This window comes from Lottia gigantea, assembly GCF_000327385.1.
Source record: "Lottia gigantea unplaced genomic scaffold LOTGIsca_20, whole genome shotgun sequence".
Classification (NCBI taxonomy): Eukaryota; Metazoa; Mollusca; class Gastropoda; family Lottiidae; genus Lottia; species Lottia gigantea.
In genome coordinates this window covers 725048-743958 of record NW_008708401.1, presented here as the reverse complement: position 1 = coordinate 743958, position 18911 = coordinate 725048, and the positions used below count along the sequence as shown (strand labels likewise).

Genomic DNA, 18911 nt, shown 5'->3' with positions numbered 1-18911 from the left:
GGATGACTCGAATCCACCGCACCTTATCACCTAGCAGATGCAGGGCTCAATTTTAGAGGTATAGCATCGCAGTTTGCGACTTAAAATGACGCATTTTTGCGATCCAATATTTCCTATGATTAGCCAAATTATAAATTTATAACGACGATCTACGTATCAAATTTAATTGTATATTTTTCATGTGAACTTTTTTGCGAAATCGAGTAATATACGGTAACTCTTCAACCTTAAGGAACAAACGTCATTGACTGGATCTATTGAAGGTTTACTACTAGAAAATTTTGAATTACTACAGAATTTTTAAGAAATGCTTATCAAATTTAACTTCATGCATACCACACCTCGTATATTCACATCATTAAAATGTCGAAGCATAAAGAAGTAGAAAATCCAGGTTTGATTTAAAAAAGGAAGCCAATGTTTTGAATGACAAACTAACATTGAAGAAATTTCGTGAATAATAAAAATACAATGACGGATAAGGTAAATCTGTGTTTCCTGTAGAAATATTAACCAATCAATTAATCAATTAATCAATCAATCAAGGTAAAGATCGATATCTAACGATTGAGTTTCACTTCCTCCTTGACTACTTGATACTCTTAATTTAGAAACAATACACATTCAATAGGAAAATTTAAAATACAACTGGTCACATGGGCCTATAAATATAAATTTCGTAATCATTGCGACACATTCCACTCCGAAGACTTCCTAGACAAATCCCCCCCCCCCCCCCCCCAATTACAATATACTTGCAAATAATGATCTGGAAACGCCTGTCCAAAGGTCCACTGTAGGATTGCATTGAATTGCATAAAAGCCTCGCCCTTGTGTGGTATTTAAATTTCAAGAGACGATATACGTTGTCAGTTGATGAAGCAAATATTTAAACAACGAAACTACGTTGTCATTATGACAAAGGCTCTCAATTTTACTTACAGAGTTGGGAAGTTCTGACATCTAAATATACACAGATTAGGTTTATAATATTTGTGTAAATTTTTATGACTTTGCAAAAGTAGGATGTCCTTATCTATTGAAATATTAGTCATCAATGGAAAATTTCTGATTGTATATATATGTAGTGATGATTTTATGGTCCCTTCTCAGTGTTTTATTAATAATAAAATTAGATTTAAAAGGGAAACAAAAGCCACAAGAAATAATGAAAAAGATAACAATGCCGTCGTAATGGTTTAAAATATAAAGGCAATGCCTTTTTTAAAGGGGCTGTAGAATAAGATCATAATCTTTACATTCATATTAAGTCTCTCGCACTCGCTCTAACCCTCACATCTACGTCCAGACACTCACCCGCACCCTCACGCCCACCCTCGCCTTCACGCCCACTGTCGTCCTAGTTCTCTTGATGCAGATTTTGCACCCGAAACATGTTTTAGCAGCATGTTATTGTTATTGAGTTATTGGCATTTGAAATAGTTGCTAGCGGTGATGTCACTTATATTGTACTTCTAAGTGGTGTGAAATTCTCATAGAAAGTGGCGGCGTACAAATAGAAGGCAGAAGGTAAATGGGGAGGGGGAGGGGGAGGGAGAGTGGGAGGGTTGGAGTGAGTTTTGGGGTAGATTTAATTCAAAATGCTGCAGCTCTTTGGACCTCCGCAGACGTAAGCCTCCAATGGAGCGTCTGAGAATTGAAAAATAAAATTGAATTGGATCATCTAAACGTGAAAACATGATCCCCTGTATCCCCACTGGCGCCGCTATGGCTTCTAGAATATGCAGTGGTCATACCATTAAGTTGTCGGATGTTTCATGCAAACTTTATTTGTCAATTTGGCTTTGAGCTTTAGAAACATGCTCGCTAACATAAGGTGCGGAGTTTGATCCCAAGAAGGTGTAAGGTTTGATTATCTTATAATCAATTTGAAGTTCTAAATCTGATAATGTTTTTATTAATTCGACTCGTGACGAATTCGAGGTCTTTATTTTTCCCAGGGCGTTAAGATCAAAATGGGAAGTAAATATAATTGGTTAAAAAGGTGGGAAGATTACCTTCATTACCTGGTAGGGCTATTAAAACAATATCTATAGTACTATTACCGTTATAAATATTACTACTTTATTACTTTACGGAACTGTTTAATTCCTGTCACCAATTGGTATAAATACTTGCTCTTCAATAATGCTCACATATCATATTTCAGTCTTAGACATATATTACTATAGGTCTCATTTCTTGAAAATCTAACATGGCTTATAAGGTAAGAGTTTTCAAAAAAAAAATCAATGAACTTAATTCGAAACTCTATGCAAAATTACAACTTTCAAGAAACGATAAGCTTATTTACAGATCAGGCTTGATGATTTTCTAAACGACTGAACAGAAAACTTTTATGCTTATTTACGTTTTTTTCGGCGTTGGCATTTCTGTTAGTCCATGAGAATAATGGAATTGTCTCTAGAACACCCCAATTTTCGATTCTAATAACACAAACAAAATATGTTTTTCAAGATTTTACATGCATTTATGAATTCTCTTTTCAGTTATTTTTCGTAGCAATGGTATCATTGTTAAGTTCGGGAGGAAGGAGCATGCCCATTGATAATAAAACGTGTGTCGACCCGGATATGTCCAAGATCAAACTGGACGTGGACGAACTTCATGATAGTTTTTACCAGTTACCATCCATGAACGACCACATCGTCAACACGACCTCCGCATCTCCTTATATAGCTACACATCGCAGTTACATGCATGGTCCAAAACAGTGTCCAACCATAGAAGACATTGTCAACCGATATGACGGACACATTTGTCCAGTATACTACATCCTGAACCATGACGAGAATCGAATTCCTAAAAGTTTCGTTGAAGCAGAATGTAGTTGTGGTAAACCCCCAATTCAAATTGAAGGAGGGGTTCTGTTGTTAGAATGTGCCCCATTATACAAATACACCAAGGTTCAGCGACGTATTGGCTGTGATAATGATGGTTTTTATATCTACACACCAATGTGGGAGAAAGTAAAAATCGGATGCTTTACTCAACTTCCTTTGGGTTTCATCGGCGATGGAGTGGGAACGCCGTATTAAACATTCCGAACCAACAACTTCAAGATAATAACTGGACTGAGGGATGAGATAACTTACTTCATTCTGAGATACTTACAACCATATGCAACACCATTACACAGTCCTATTAAAAGGGTGATATTCGTCTCTTTTAAAGGCAACGCAAGATTTTTGTTCAGATGATAGCTGGAAATCAAAATTCAGAATCTTAAGATGATGGCTTATAGATTTCATATTGAAAATCGTGACCTCTTAATTGAAAGAAACTCTTTTAATACGATATCCGCCTGTAACGTTCTTAAGCGAACGATATAAACTGTCCTACAGTTTGAATTCCGGTATCTCGTCCCTATTCCAGTACTAGATTGAAGTTTCAATGGAAAGGAATGTCCCAGTAAAAAACCTGTAAATCATATTGGTAAATTGGTTTCATCATATTGATGATAAATTCTTAACTTTTTCATTTTGTGCGCATATTATTGTGCTTTTTATGATCTTTGACGCTTTTCATTAAAATAATTATAATATAATATATATTTATAGTTTTAATCAATTACAAATTTTTATTGTTGCTTTTTTTAATATAACGTTTTGTTTCTTATTTGCATTATTTCGTGTATTTATTTATACAATTTTTTCTTCCTTTATGACACAGCTTATAAACCCTGTCATATAGGTCCATCATTCAGATTTCATCATCTTATGTAGAAAAACAGGACGTAAAACTCCATTTCATAGACTTCAATTCTTCTTTTTTTTTATATTAACACACTTTAATATTGTTTAATTAATGTTGCTTAAATAAACTTTTAAATTGATTTCCAAAAGCTTGTTTTAACTATAGATCTTGAAATTAGCGTGTCCAACAAACAAGAACGTAAATTAGGCCTACAGACAGACAAGGCAGCTGATCTTGCAAAGTTCAACTTACTGACAATCAAGGGATTTGTATCACAGAATTTTCGCCTTCGGGGCAGGATAGTCGGTCCCAGACCCTCTCTTGTATTAGGTCGTAGCTGATTCGCGGTTCTGACAAGCAGATTGTAGGCTACTTGACAAACTTACGTAATTCATTAAGCTGAAACATTTCAGTTTGCCATTGGAAGCACCAGGTACTTTCAGTACTATATTCGTTAATGCAGTCTTGACAAATAGATATATTTTATTGTGTGACAATCGAGACAACTTGCAACCAATGTAAACAATGTAGTTATCTCCCTTCATTCATATTTCCTTGACCTACCTGGCGAATTATTTCTAAGATTTTCCAATCTTTTTGCAAACAATGGAGAGGAAATTTGCCAAGTTCTTCCATTCTCAGGTGAGTTGAATTTTATCAGTCTTGTTTGCTTTTCGATTCAATGTCTTTGCGGCTTCTTTGATGATGGCTTACCCTTTATATTCATACCTGTTTAGTGGAATTCACACCTGGTCTGCCAGAGGATATCATTATTGTCAATATGTTTACTCTATAAATCAATATGAACCATCTCTCTGATTTTGACATAATTTTTGAAATATCTTCTAGCCTAAATATTTTTGGGAGTTAAGCCTTAAAAAAGGCATTTCAATTTGGGTTGATGAAAATACTAATTCAAAATCCATGAAAAATATATTATTTTGAGATATGATTTTACTGGGGGAAGTGGGTCATTTTCAGTCCAAAATGTGGGCCAATTTCATGGTCATTTCTGTGAGAGAAGTGCAGTGTTCTCATTTCAAATGTAAAATTTTCAAACTTTATAATCCCAATTGCTTGACAAGATATTAAATGCCAATTTTGATATTTGTGAATTGACAGAGAAAATTCAATTCTTATCACACTGTGTTGTAATGTAGGTTCACAGTCAATTTGCTTTAGATCAGATTATATAAGACCTTTTTAGGGTAGAAATAGCTCTACTTGGCTTTGCCTGATTTTCGGACGATTGAAAAAAAAACCACAATAGTGTTGAGTTTTTTATCAGACAAAATTTCTTTTAGGCCTTTATGAATTTGATTTTGCTTTCTGCACTAAAAAGGTGTTATTTAGAATTACTAGTATGATGTTTATAGTAAATCATTTAGTAATCTATTATATAAAATATACAGGAGAGAAACTCTTCTAGCATGATGTTTGTAGTAAATCATTTAATAATCTATTATATAAAATATACAGGAGAGAAACTCTTCTAGCATGATGTTTATAGTAAATCATTTAGTAATCTATAGAGTTATATTAAACATACAGGAGAGAAACTCTTCTAGTATGATGTTTGTAGTAAATCATTTAGTAATCTATAGAGTTATATTAAATATACAGGAGAGAAACTCTTCTAGCATGATGTTTATAGTAAATCATTTAGTAATCTATAGAGTTATATTAAACATACAGGAGAGAAACTCTTCTACTATGATGTTTGTAGTAAATCATTTAATAATCTATTATATAAAATATACAGGAGAGAAACTCTTCTAGTATGATGTTTATAGTAAATCATTTAGTAATCTATAGACTTAACATACAGGAGAGAAACTCTTCTAGTATGATGTTTATAGTAAATCATTTAGTAATCTATAGACTTAACATACAGGAGAGAAACTCTTCTAGCATGATGTTTATAGTAAATCATTTAGTAATCTATTGTATAAAATGTACAGGAGAGAAACTCTTCTAGTATGATGTTTATAGTAAATCATTTAGTAATCTATAGAGTTATATAAAACATACAGGAGAGAAACTCTTCTAGCATGATGTTTATAGTAAATCATTTAGTAATCTATTGTATAAAATATACAGGAGAGAAACTCTTCTAGTATGATGTTTATAGTAAATCATTTAGTAATCTATAGAGTTATATTAAATATACAGGAGAGAAACTCTTCTAGTATGATGTTTGTAGTAAATCATTTAGTAATCTATAGACTTAACATACAGGAGAGAAACTCTTCTAGTATGATGTTTATAGTAAATCATTTAGTAATCTATTGTATTAAATATACAGGAGAGAAACTCTTCTAGCATGATGTTTATAGTAAATCATTTAGTAATCTATAGAGTTATATTAAACATACAGGAGAGAAACTCTTCTAGTATGATGTTTGTAGTAAATCATTTAGTAATCTATAGACTTAACATACAGGAGAGAGACTCAGCTAGTATTTTCACTGCAATCCACTTAACAAGTGTTTTATGACGTCATATGATATAAACAGATTTTGCGATAGTGACATCATAAAAGTTAATTTGCAGGAACCAATGATAGAAAAAATTTAGAAAACCTCTTTACAATCCCTTTGAACTAGACACAATGTGGATGAATAAAATTGTAGGAATATATAAGAAATTCCAAAGTATCACACAATGATAAAAGAGAATTGTATGTTCTCTTCTTGTGATATTTGCCAGTGCTTCAATAGAAGACTATTATATATAACACCTAATACATGCTATAAGTTAAAATGAAACAGTCTGCATCATTAAAATTTAAATAAAAAATGTTATTTGGTTTCTTCAAACCAATGTCTCTGTTTATTTCTTGAAACAATTCAAATAAAATGTCTACCTTGTAAATCATTTCCTTCACAAAACTTTAACCTTCTGTCTTATCAGACACTCTCTATAGTCTGTTTTATTTTAAACAATCTAAAACAGCTATTGTTTATCTTGATTGTTTCTTAGTCATGTCAACTCAGGACGTTAGATTGACTGCAACATGTCTAATTTGAGATCAGTCAGGGACATTTCATGATCAATATTTAAGTATCCATGTCTTGGTGACTCCAGATTGTCAGTGTGGTTGTATATCAGGATGTTCTTAAGAATGTCAATGTAAATCTTTCACAGAGTCTCTATCCTCCTCTAACATCCACAAATAGATTAAGAGATCTTATTGTAGGTTTATAGTATTATCCTGAAACCTGCTCATCCTAAAACTGATTGCTTCTATTAGTTATATTAATAGCTGTGTATTTTATATCTAATTATAAATGATGGATAGTTTCAATATCAATAGATATCAAGGTTAAACTGATCAATAATTGATATTGAATTCCGATCAACCAATATTTACTGATTCACTCAATCATTTCATTACATTTAATTTAGTCTGTCATACACTAACGAGGCAAGGCATACAGACGTCATTTAGATACATCTCATGATCTCAGATCTACATTGAAAAAAACTTGTACAAACTGCACACTATAATTTTGAAATTCTTACAAATAGTCTTGATCTGTATTTTGATCAAATTGTTGTCTTTAAGGAGTTCATTTGTGGTACATTTGTGGTACATTTGTGGATTCTCATTCAGATTGTGAGGGGATTATCCTGGAAAGATCAATGCCTAGAGTTTTGTAGAACAGCTTGTAGACAGGATCCTAGCGAACTTTAGTGGTTATCATTGTAAAAATGGTTGTTTGTTTCTTTCCATTCTTTGTTCAATCATGGTGATGTTCCTAACATTTTTCTTCTTGTACCATGAATGAAGTGATTTGATTGGATTGTATGGTGGCGAATACAACCAACAAGTTGACACTAAATGTAACAATGTATCAAGAAATTAGAAACAGACTATAATCTTAATGTAAATATTGGCTGATAAACGATTCAAGTTGAACGATTAAATAGAAAATCACGAAGTTAGTCGGACATGTATTGATAAGATACGTTGAAAAACTGCAAATTTGACATTCTAATAAAGTTGAGAAGTGATTCCACGCTGGGAATATTGATGTTGAAATTGCGATGAGTTCTGTGTCAGGTTTCGGATCTAATTTTAACATCAAGGTAAACTTTTGTTTGTTTCATACATTTTTTCAGTGGCTTGTTTTAAAATGTTTGATCAGAGGTTGTTATCTTGTATTCTATACACAGTAGAACAGTAAACCAAGTGGGTCAAATTCTCTCATCTTAGAAATGAAAGTTTAGAATTGATAATGACATTTATTGGTCTAAAGTTTGGAATTTGCAATTTATGGTTTGATCAAGTCTTCAGAAATGTTCTATTAGGTCTTATTTATTTGACACATCAAAGATGAAATTTTAAGTTTGATTAAATCTTAGAATGGGAATGGGAACAAGTCTTTGAGAAATTATTTTTGAAATTTAAAATGTTATGTTTCACCTTATGATTACAATAGAACTAGATGGTAAAGTCATCTTAAGATATATCAGTTCAAAAATTGGCACAGAAGGTCGTTAAGGTTTAATGAAAACTTTATTTCATGTGGGTAATTGGACATGGGGAAATCTTTTAGAAATTATATTGGAATTTGAAATATTCTATGGGTTCTTGCCTTGACAGGAGACCTAGAGAGTTAAATATATTTCTTAATTGATAAAAAGTTTTATAATGAAAATTAATTAGATAATCAAATTAACTTAGATTTCACAATCACAAAAGTAAAATTGTTTTGTTGGAAAAGACATAATGATGTTGGATATTCTTCTTAGAATCTTATTAGAATATTCAAGCAAAAACAAATCTGAGAAATTAATCAATCATTAGGAAGTTGGATACAGTCCACTGAACAAGACTGAATCAATCAGTTTAGCTATTCTATTGTAATCATTGATTTTTTGTCCAGTGTTATTACTGTTTGACCATATAAAGATGTGAAGTATATAGTATAATATAGATAAGACAATAAATAATGCACTAGTAAGAAATGAGGTATTTCAAATTATGCTAGGATATGATACACATCAAGATGGATGACAACAAGTATGCCTAGTATCTTAAGGCCTGTTATCTCATTATATATCATGCCACTAAACCAATAGTTAGGCTGTTAGTAGATCTATGACTTGAATATTTTGAGAAATAAACCAATTGATTGAAGAGTATTATATAGTATAATAGATTGTATTATAAAGATAAGAAATAATATAAACAGGAACACTTTATAAATATAAGATTTGTAAACTGAGGTTATCCTGTTATAATGTTACTAGTTAAATACATATACACTCTGTGAGTTTACTTAAAAGTTGTCACAAGAGGTCACAGTGAAGAATAATAAAAGAAAACTTTCTACCTCTTACATTTTGCCTTCAGATTGGACACAAATTTTTGTTACAAATTTACACTAAAATGATTGAGGTCACATGCTAACCCATCTTCAGACCCCTTTACCTTGAATGGTCAAGGATTTTTATTCAGATCATTTGAGCTTGAGCCAGAATAAACACAATCTTTAAAGCCTGAAAATCCATTTATTTTATAGGTAAAAGAACTGATCAATGAAGAAGATGAAAGAGAGACTCTATTTGAATCTCTTCGCAAATATCAATCGTAAGTTTTATTAGACTTCATTGCATTAGATGTTGAACTAGGGGGGCTGGAGGTTGTAGGGTTTGAGCCCCTGCTCACCCCTAAACAATAAACATATAAGAGACGGAATGCTGGGTTGGACTGCTGACCTCATTATCATTGTTAAAAAGGCAACGGTACAAAATATTGGAATGGAACAATAACAAGTTTCAGACAGTATGAAACAAAAAAAGAAATCAGGTAGATTTCATTTGATATCCAATGCAATTTTGGGTCCATCTTTATTTCGATGATATGATTTTGTTATACACTAGAGGGATTGAAGCTTAGATTTTAATTCTGCTAAAGGACAACTCTAATTCTAACCTGTATATTTCAGCCAATTGGATTTGGAGAGTTTATTGTCTGATTTAAGAAAATTGTTCAATGATCCAACCAAACTAGAACTTTATGAACATATCAGGTGAACTTTTAATTTTTGATATATAAATTTCGAGTCAATACTGTAGTTGATTTGGTTAGTGTGTTGGAATCTTGATGTCATTTGCTACGTTGATCTAATTATGGTCTTGGGTTCTCATTATATGGGATCGAACCTAAGTTGTTAGAAGCATGTTGATTGACTGGTTTAAAAACATCATGTATATTTATTATCTCATTTCTTACGGAAGTGAAACATGTTAGGAATATGTTATAGTTTTAGATGTGTTAAAGAGAAGATGCTAAGATATTTGTTTGAGCATGAGCTTGAGCTCTTTTTTGTGAAAGTTTTCTAGAATTATTTATATGTTTACAGACCTTTGATTCTATTAAAACATCAGATAGAATATAGTCGTAAGACACCTAATATGCCTGGTGTTAAACTACGAATAATCCGCTTACACAGGGGACATGGTGAAAGCTTGGGATTTGCCGTCAGGGGAGGTAAGCTAGATTTTTATGATAAACACATATGGAGATTTAAGGTCTTAGAAATTCAGAGTCAAAGTCTTTTTGGTGTGCCATTCTAACCAAAGCTTTACCCTATAGAAATAGATCAGAGCTATCACACCTTGACATTTGTTGGACGAAATCAAAATCCCAAATTAGTAAATCCCATAGAGCAAACACTTGATTTAGGTTGTATCTGTTATAACACTGCAAGTCTCATGTTTACCAGGTCCTCAACAGGAATTGAAAAGGTCAATTGATGTTGCCTTTTTATATGATTTTACATAATGCAGATATTTGTAGGATGTAAAATTATTTTCATTTGAATTTAGGTTTTGAACATGGTGTTGGAGTATTTGTATCTGATGTTAAACCTGGTTCACAAGCTGATAAAAAAGGCTTGAAGGTAGGAATCCAACTTTAATATTAACTCTATTTTGAAACAATTATTCATTCATGCATATATTCATATATTCATACATTCATTCATTACCATTACTGGTAAAAGTCTATGTATTTATGATATATTGTCATTCACTCACCATCCATTCATTAATTCATTCATTCACTCACCATTCATTCATTCATTCAATATTCCTTGTAGGTTGGAGATGAGATAGTGAGAGTGAATGGATTTACTATATCAGAAGCTATACATGAAGATGTATTAAACCTGATCAAATCAAGAGATATAATAATGTTAAAAGTCACCCATATTGGAATGTTACCTAATAAAGAAGATCCTAATGATAATGTTTCTTGGTCATATGTTGAGAAAATGGATTCTTCGAAGGCCCTGGTAAGTTGCCACATTAAGAAAAAAAGCACCTTACCCATCGTTCAGGAATCATTCTTTGTTGTAAAAAGGCCTAGTGATCAAGATTATTTGGCTGTCATTGCCCATGGAGAATTTCTCATTGTGTAAAATAAAGTTGGACATACCTTATTTTTCTTTTGACTGATAAATTGTATATTATGCAATTATTTACTATGCTTTTAATGAAAATTTTATATTCTTTTGCAGCAAGAAGTATTAGACGGGGCTGGTGGTAACAGGAACCGTTTCCATGGTAATGAATTAAAGATATTTATTAATACTGCAGGAGCTAGTAGTATTGGTTGTGGGTAAGTAGGAATTGTTACTGTATTTGTGAACTCATGTAAGTAATGTATGAATTGGCTAGGAAGTGAAAGGGTTATTTTGGCTCAATATGATTAAAAAGTCCCTTCTTTTTACATAAAGCCTCAGTATGTGTCAAATGTTTTATTTTGGCAAAGGGTTGCACCCCTATAAATAATGATAATCAATATATTCTTTTGATTGTTCTCCTTAGCTATGTCTTTTGTAGTGCTTCCCCTGTATACTTCACAGATTTCCTCAAGCAAAAAATGAGAAAGAGAAAACTAATACTACTGCCTGACAAATTTTCCTCTTTGTTGCCTGTCATAAAAGCAATAAAACAATTTTAATTTATTTGCTGTTGAACTTTTAGGGTGTTCTGAAATCTTGAAATGTTTAAAATTTCTTATAGAATATTAAGTGGACCAAATCATTTCCCTGGAATATTTATTGAAAAAGTCAAGCCAGAAAGTTTGGCTGAGGAAGCAGGGTTAGAGGTTGGAGATCAAATTGTAGAGGTCAATGGTACAACATTTCAGCACATTTCTCATAAAGAGGTAAATATCAAATGATACTAAATCTAATACATTTCAATATGGTAGACTCATGCCATTGTTAAGTAAATGTTTCTCTGTTTCTACTGTGCATGACTCCCAGATACAATGTTTACAGCTGCATGGCCTATGGATCTGACTTCGCATTAGAATATTGCATGGTCTGTAATTTTAAGTTTGCTATATCAATTTATTAAAAGCAGAAGTTTTCATTATTTTTTTTTTTTTTTTTTTTTTTTTTTTAATAATTTATTAAGTAGCCAGTTTACATTCTACAAATAAAACATATTATAAACCAATTAAACTTGAACTGTGCGAAACTACATATAAAAAATGTACATGTGATAAACATAGTTGACTTATACATTACTAAAAGCTTACCCAATACCATACAGCAATAATAACTCTTCAATAGATATCCTTAATGATTTAAAATTTAGAGTTGCTTTTCATAATAAAGATAAAAGCAGAAGTTAACAGTTGTCATCAACCAACAAACCATCGTAGCACATTTGGAAGTACATCATTACCTGTATTCAAGCTGACGGTATGATGTAACACTCCAACTGAATATAACAATGTTGTTTATTATTGTAGGCTGTTGTAACATTAAAGGGAAGTAGACAATTAGATATGGTCATAAGAAAAAAAGTGGTAGGTAACAGTTAATTTTGCCTTCAATTTGGTGCAAATTGAAACAAACTTAATTCAAAGAATCCAAATTGCTGCTGTGAACATAAAGTTACATCAAAACCAATTTTGAACAAAATTCTGTGAGAAGGGAAGCTGTAAGTGTACATGCAGAGACCAATTTATAATCCTTTTAATAACCAGTATATTTTTCTGTTTTCAGGGAACATTACTGTTTGAGAATAGAAATCAAGAACCATTAAAGATTTTAGGTGGTGGTGGAAGGTCAACAAACTCTAGTCATAGTGAAGTAGAGGTACATGCTAGGTAGGTCTCATAATGTTTTCTCTCTTTGCCTTACAACTCTATCAAAACAAATATCATATTAGCTATATAAATAAATTATCTTTGAAATAATACATAATTGAATAATGATAAGTTACATTTGAGGCGTTTCACCCTAAAAGGGTATTACCAAACTATGGGTCTGTGTCATAGACAGAGATCAAAAGAAATTTAAATATTTGAAATTGAGGTCGCTCAACTTGTAAATCAAAGATTTAGATTATATTATTTTAAATTGTAGAAATACTTCTAGTAGAAAGTATGTAGTAGAAGATTCTACACCTACCTTTAATGAAGAGGATCTAATACAGCAACATTTAGGTTGGTTTATTTCTAACGCCATAGTGTGCTCCTTTCTGGAAGAACATGCCTACTGTCTGATCACAATGTTTACGGTTTGCTGATCTTTGCACGAATTGAAATATCAACTCCAATATTGTTATTAGGTTGATCACTATGTCAACTGATAAAAATAAATTTACATGGAACTTACAGAAGAGAATTTTCTGTCCAAAATGGGGAGTCGTTTTCACATGAAATTTATGGAAGGGCTAAGACACCTAATTGCCCAGCAGACAAGAGTATTGGAAGACAAAGGTCAAGAGAATAGACATTTTTTTTTTAGATATTTTTGTTTTTTGCAGATTCAAGGAAAAGTTTGTCAAATGCAGACAGTAACTCTACTAACTATAGAGAAGATTTCTTACTGGATAATCAGAGTGAACAGTCAGCTGATTTATATACAGCAGTTATCCCCCGTGATAAACGAAGACAGGATAACTCTTTACGTGAAGAATTAGAGTCATTGAAACAAAAGGTAATGACTTAAATAAAGGTATCATGCCAATTTAGTGGGCCATTACTGTTCAGGGCTTTATTCAGCTTGAAACTGCAGTTATTTCTGATATTATGACATGATAAGTAATATCTGTAAAGAATGATGTTGATAATGCCCCGAGAAAGGGAAATCTGGTGAGATTCATTTTTGCTTAGAATGACAAAAACAAAATGCATGTTACGTCTTAAAATATACATTCTTTAAACTGAAGTAGAACAGAAAATAAAGGTCTCTTCTGCATCTCTTTAAGCTGAAATTTATTTTCTCCTCAGAAAGAAGTGTTAGGTGGAAAAGGAGCCATCCTAGCTGCACGACATTCATCAAAGAATAAACCTACTCTATTAGGTGCACCACACCCAAATCAGAATACTGTATGGACTGATATAAATGATATCTCTCAGATCAAATCTATGGTAAATCACAATATAACTAATGACAACACATATCTTTATACTCTGACATTGTGTAGCGATCTAACCTAAACTAAACAATCAATTTCTCCTGTATTCTGTTTCTTATATTCTGTGTGTTTCCTGACTGAAAAAAACACTATCTTTATCACTAAAATATGGACAAAATAAATTCATAATCTTCCATTGTGTGGCGATCCAACCTTAAACTTAACAATAAGTTTCTCACATATACTGTTTCTTTTTTTTGAGTGTGTGTCTTTTTGGTACTATTTATTTATTTTTTTTATATACATTATTTTTTATTTATTAATATTCTCTGATATTCATACACTTTTTCTGATTAACAAATTAAGTATTAACAAACTATGAGTTAAAAATATTCTGTACTATTTAAAAAACATCTTCTGATATTTCCTTAATATTCATAAATATTTATATCAAAATATCTATCTGATTATTTTATTCTTACTCCGACATTTTGTGTGTAATGAATCCACAACTTCCCCAAATTAGCTTTTTACCAAGACCCCAAGACAGCACGTTATGATTTTTAAAGAAAATGATTTTCCAACTTTAAGGTTCACAATGCTGATTTTGGTTATTCAGATGAAAATACTTAAAATATTACCTTGAATGTTTTCAAATAGATCTATTGTAAAAATTGATCTGAAGTAATATACAAGGCAATTGAAAGTCATTTTAGTGAATTAACTCCAAGTGACTGGTAAAAACCTGCAAATCAACATCCCTTTAACTGACTATAATACTAAAAATATATAATATAATTATTTCTATTTTAGTTTAGAGAAGCAGATATAAAGGGAAAAGATTTAGAATTAGTTAAGCTTTTAAAGGTAAGATTGTGTTCAAATTCACTAAAGTTCATCCTGTGTTGACTGACATGCATCTTATCCTTAGAACAGCATGATAATCTGATACATGTTACTGTATTATTCATAATGACTGGCATTAACTATTTTGAAGTGACTACATTCATGTTTCTTGTGTATATTTTGAACAATGTTATATCTATTTCTAGAACAAACCTCTAGGTGTAGAAATAGAAGGTGGAATAGGTACACCATTAGCTGATAGAATACAAGTAGCAGAGATCTATGCTGAAGGCTGTGTATTTGATAATGGTATGTAGTCTATATCTTGATGCTTCATTGCCTTTCAGTCATCTTTCCTCATTATTTCAGTCAACCTAGCTGTAAATGGTAACTGAAAATTTCTGAGAAAGATCAATGCTAGAAGTTTTGACCAAGGACCAGCTGCTGGACTTTTGTTTGTTACTTTTACTGAAATAAAGGAGTACAAATATTCACTAAAACATTCAGAAGACTGAAAAGGAAGATCAGTGTTTTGATCAAAATTTTAAAATATGATATAGTTAAAAATGTTTCTTATTTGCAGGTGAAATTCAAGTAGGAGATCAGTTATTAATGGTGGATGGTAAAAGTTTAATAGATCTATCAGCTGATCAGGCCAGAAATATCTTATCTGATGTTGATAGGAGACCACAGGTAAGGCCTAGAGCAGGGGGAAGATTTCAATGATCTGTTTGCATGTTAGTTAGTCTAGATATTCCTTGGCTCCTCCTCTGTAGGTCCTATATTAAATGATGCATTATAGTATAGACAGTGAGAGAGCCACCATGTTTCAGTATAAAACTGAAGGAAGGATACAGCTTAAAATGAAAATTCCTGTCTATTCCATTTTATTTATTACTTTTCTAGGAAACAGTGAAGATAGTTATAGCTAAAGGTTTTATGATCAATGATGAAGATGCAGTGTAAGTATTTTCTTATCTGTATGATATCCCTTCCATGTTTATTTTCTTATCTGTATGATATCCCTTCCATGTTTATTTTCTTATCTGTATGATATCCCTTCCATGTTTATTTTCTTATCTGTATGATATCCCTTCCATGTTTATTTTCTTTATGATGTTCCATGTTTGTACATGTTATTTCGGTCTAAGCTTCAGTGGAATTACAAGAACCATTGACATCTGATTGAAAATGGGAATGGTGTAAATCGATGCTATTAGTGTCCTGATAAAAATAAAAAGTATGGACTTAAAAAGTTAAGAAAACTGCTTTACAATCCCTTTTCACAAATTTTTACCAGGTTTTCTGTACAATGAAAGAATTATTTGAAATTTCTGCTGCTGAGATATCTTTATTGTAAGGATGAAAATATTGTCTATATTATACAAACAAATTGTCTTTCTTTTTCAGGACTTTCTTCTAAAGATATATACCAAATACAGATGCAGTCATGTTTGATTTAAATTTTATAAACATGTATCTACAATAACTGAATTTCATTGAAATGATTTAAATATTAATAATTTATATGTAATAAACTTTTATGTTACATTTTATTTGGAAATAATAATATAATTATAAAACATGTTATGTTATATAGTGTTATCAACTCACTAAATAATATAATGTCTGATTGACAAGAGCTTATCTCATAATTCCTACACTTGTCTTGGAAATAAGGCTTAGCCTACCTATTTCAGAACTTAAAACTTATAAACAAAGTTAGGGAACACACTTATTTTATATGAACATGATTTTTTGATTTATTGCAATATAATTGATATTTATGTTAATTTTTGTTGATTGTTTATTTAATTTATTATAATTTATTATATACACATAAATACAATTCATTAAACTATCTGGAGTTTTTATTCAATTTTTGGGTGTCTTCAAAGGTCCTTTATATTACAATTATGTGTAGAAAAGTTGGTATGATATCTTTTAGAAACGGAACATAATTTTCATTTGAGTGCATTTTTGGGTGTGGTTAATGAAATTGTGAAGCAGATTTTGCGATTGATGCTATCAATGTCCCCGATACACGCATAAAAAGTTCAGAAATCCTCTTTACAATCTCTTTGGAAATTAAATGAAATGAATGGATTTTTACGTCCTACTTTTCTGCACCATGTGGGGAAATTTTGCCAGGACAGCGGCATCAAATTCAAGAAAAAAATATCCATATATAAATTTATTTTCAAAAAAAAAACATGGACTATTTCTGTACAGAATAAATTTCTCTAAATGATCACAACATATATAATATATATAGTTGAGGGCAAATATTTGTGCACATCTTGATCTGAATCAAAGCAAACATCAAAATTTAGGTGAAATATATAATGATAACTTAATCAATTTGATAACCAAATCTTCCTTGGAGTTAATAGACTATATATTATATACAAGACAAATGGTAATTAAAACTATATAAGGCAGATATATATTGTATTTATTACTACTTTAACTACCTAAAGAGAAAGTGGACTGCTTGAATTTTTGTTTTGACACAAATCTAGATGTGCACAATTATTTTTAATGCACTGATTAATCTATCACTTATATTATTCATCAGAACAGAGGATCAACCTTCGTAAATTATGCTTTACACTGACAAAATGGGGATATTTATAAAAAAAAAAATTTATTACACTAAAATATGAAATTTTGACTTCCACATGAGGAAAAGTATTTCATGGAATGTTCCAGACCAGTCATTCATATTGATCCAGTTCAACTCAACCTTTTTAACAATAAATATTCATAGTTATGTATCCAGTAGAGCAACCAATAGTGTAGAACGGGTTAAAAAAATTATCTTAGTGTAAAATTATCATCACAGATACAAGTGGCAGGGTTAATAAGGTGGAATAAATTATCTATTATGAAAAAAACAATTAACAATACACAAATTTACAAAAAAAAATAATAAATTTATGAAAAAAACAATCTATTATGAAGCACTTTATGAAGCTCAAAAATCAAATTAGTCTATTCAATAATATTGCAAATATATAATAATAAACAATAAAGCACAAGCCCTTCTTTATACAGGGAAAACATTATTTGGCCTTCAATTTGACTTAATTTGAAAATCCTTCCCACCAGGGTTATCATTCTACACTTGACTACACAATCAAATATCATTTAAAACACAAAAATAATTTGCTATGTACAACTACAATTGTGAAGTTTAAAGGCAATATAGATCATGTATGGCGAGTGCAAAAAAACATAGACAACAAATAAAACTAGACATCACTACTTATATTTTAACCAGATTGTGTATATTCTCAAGCTCAATAAAAGCTCTGAAACACAAAAGAAAAGGAATCATCTAATATAAAGTTAATAAATCTTAATGAAGAAGTTCAATAACAAAATATAGAGGCACAATACACTAAATAAAATAAAATGTAATAGCCTTTGGCAAAAATTTTATCAGAATAATATTATAGCAAATTCCACCAAATCAATATTCCAAACCAATAAATGAACAAAAATGTAGGAAATTTTCATGATACATGTAAATCTTACATGTAATGAACTTTCATGATATATCTAATAAACTTTCATATAATAAACTTTCATGATACATGTAAAAAACTTCCATGATACATGTAATACACATTCATAGTACATTTTACATGTAATAAACTTTCATGATACATGTAATAAACTTTCATGATACATGTAATAAACTTTCATGATACATGTAATACACATTCATAGTACATTTTACATGTAATAAACTTTCATGATACATGTAATAAAACTTTCATGATACATGTAATAAACTTTCATGATACATGTAATAAACTTCCATGATACATGTAATACACATTCATAGTACACTTTACATGTAATAAACTTTCATGATACATGTAATAAACTTTCATGATACATGTAATAAACTTTCATGATACATGTAATAAACTTTCATGATACAT

The 18911-nt window shown here is 30.9% G+C and overlaps 2 protein-coding genes across 2 annotated transcripts; both read left to right on the top strand.

Moving 5' to 3' along the window:
* Positions 1 to 2215: 2215 nt before the first annotated feature.
* On the top strand, positions 2216 to 3059 carry LOTGIDRAFT_159302 (hypothetical protein; the record flags this gene model as incomplete). The annotated part of the gene is made up of 2 exons (XM_009053640.1): positions 2216 to 2227; positions 2511 to 3059. The coding sequence occupies 2 exons, from the start codon at positions 2216 to 2218 to the stop codon at positions 3057 to 3059; spliced, it is 561 nt and encodes a 186-aa protein (XP_009051888.1).
* A 1264-nt stretch (positions 3060 to 4323) lies between these two features.
* On the top strand, positions 4324 to 16381 carry LOTGIDRAFT_159301 (hypothetical protein; the record flags this gene model as incomplete). Its single annotated transcript, XM_009053639.1, has 18 exons — positions 4324 to 4359; positions 9249 to 9316; positions 9675 to 9758; positions 10092 to 10219; positions 10558 to 10631; positions 10830 to 11024; positions 11250 to 11350; positions 11758 to 11902; positions 12497 to 12553; positions 12753 to 12856; positions 13116 to 13195; positions 13519 to 13691; positions 13985 to 14125; positions 14926 to 14979; positions 15165 to 15267; positions 15542 to 15651; positions 15865 to 15920; positions 16369 to 16381. 18 exons carry the CDS (start codon positions 4324 to 4326, stop codon positions 16379 to 16381), a joined length of 1722 nt encoding a protein of 573 aa, XP_009051887.1.
* Positions 16382 to 18911: the final 2530 nt, after the last annotated feature.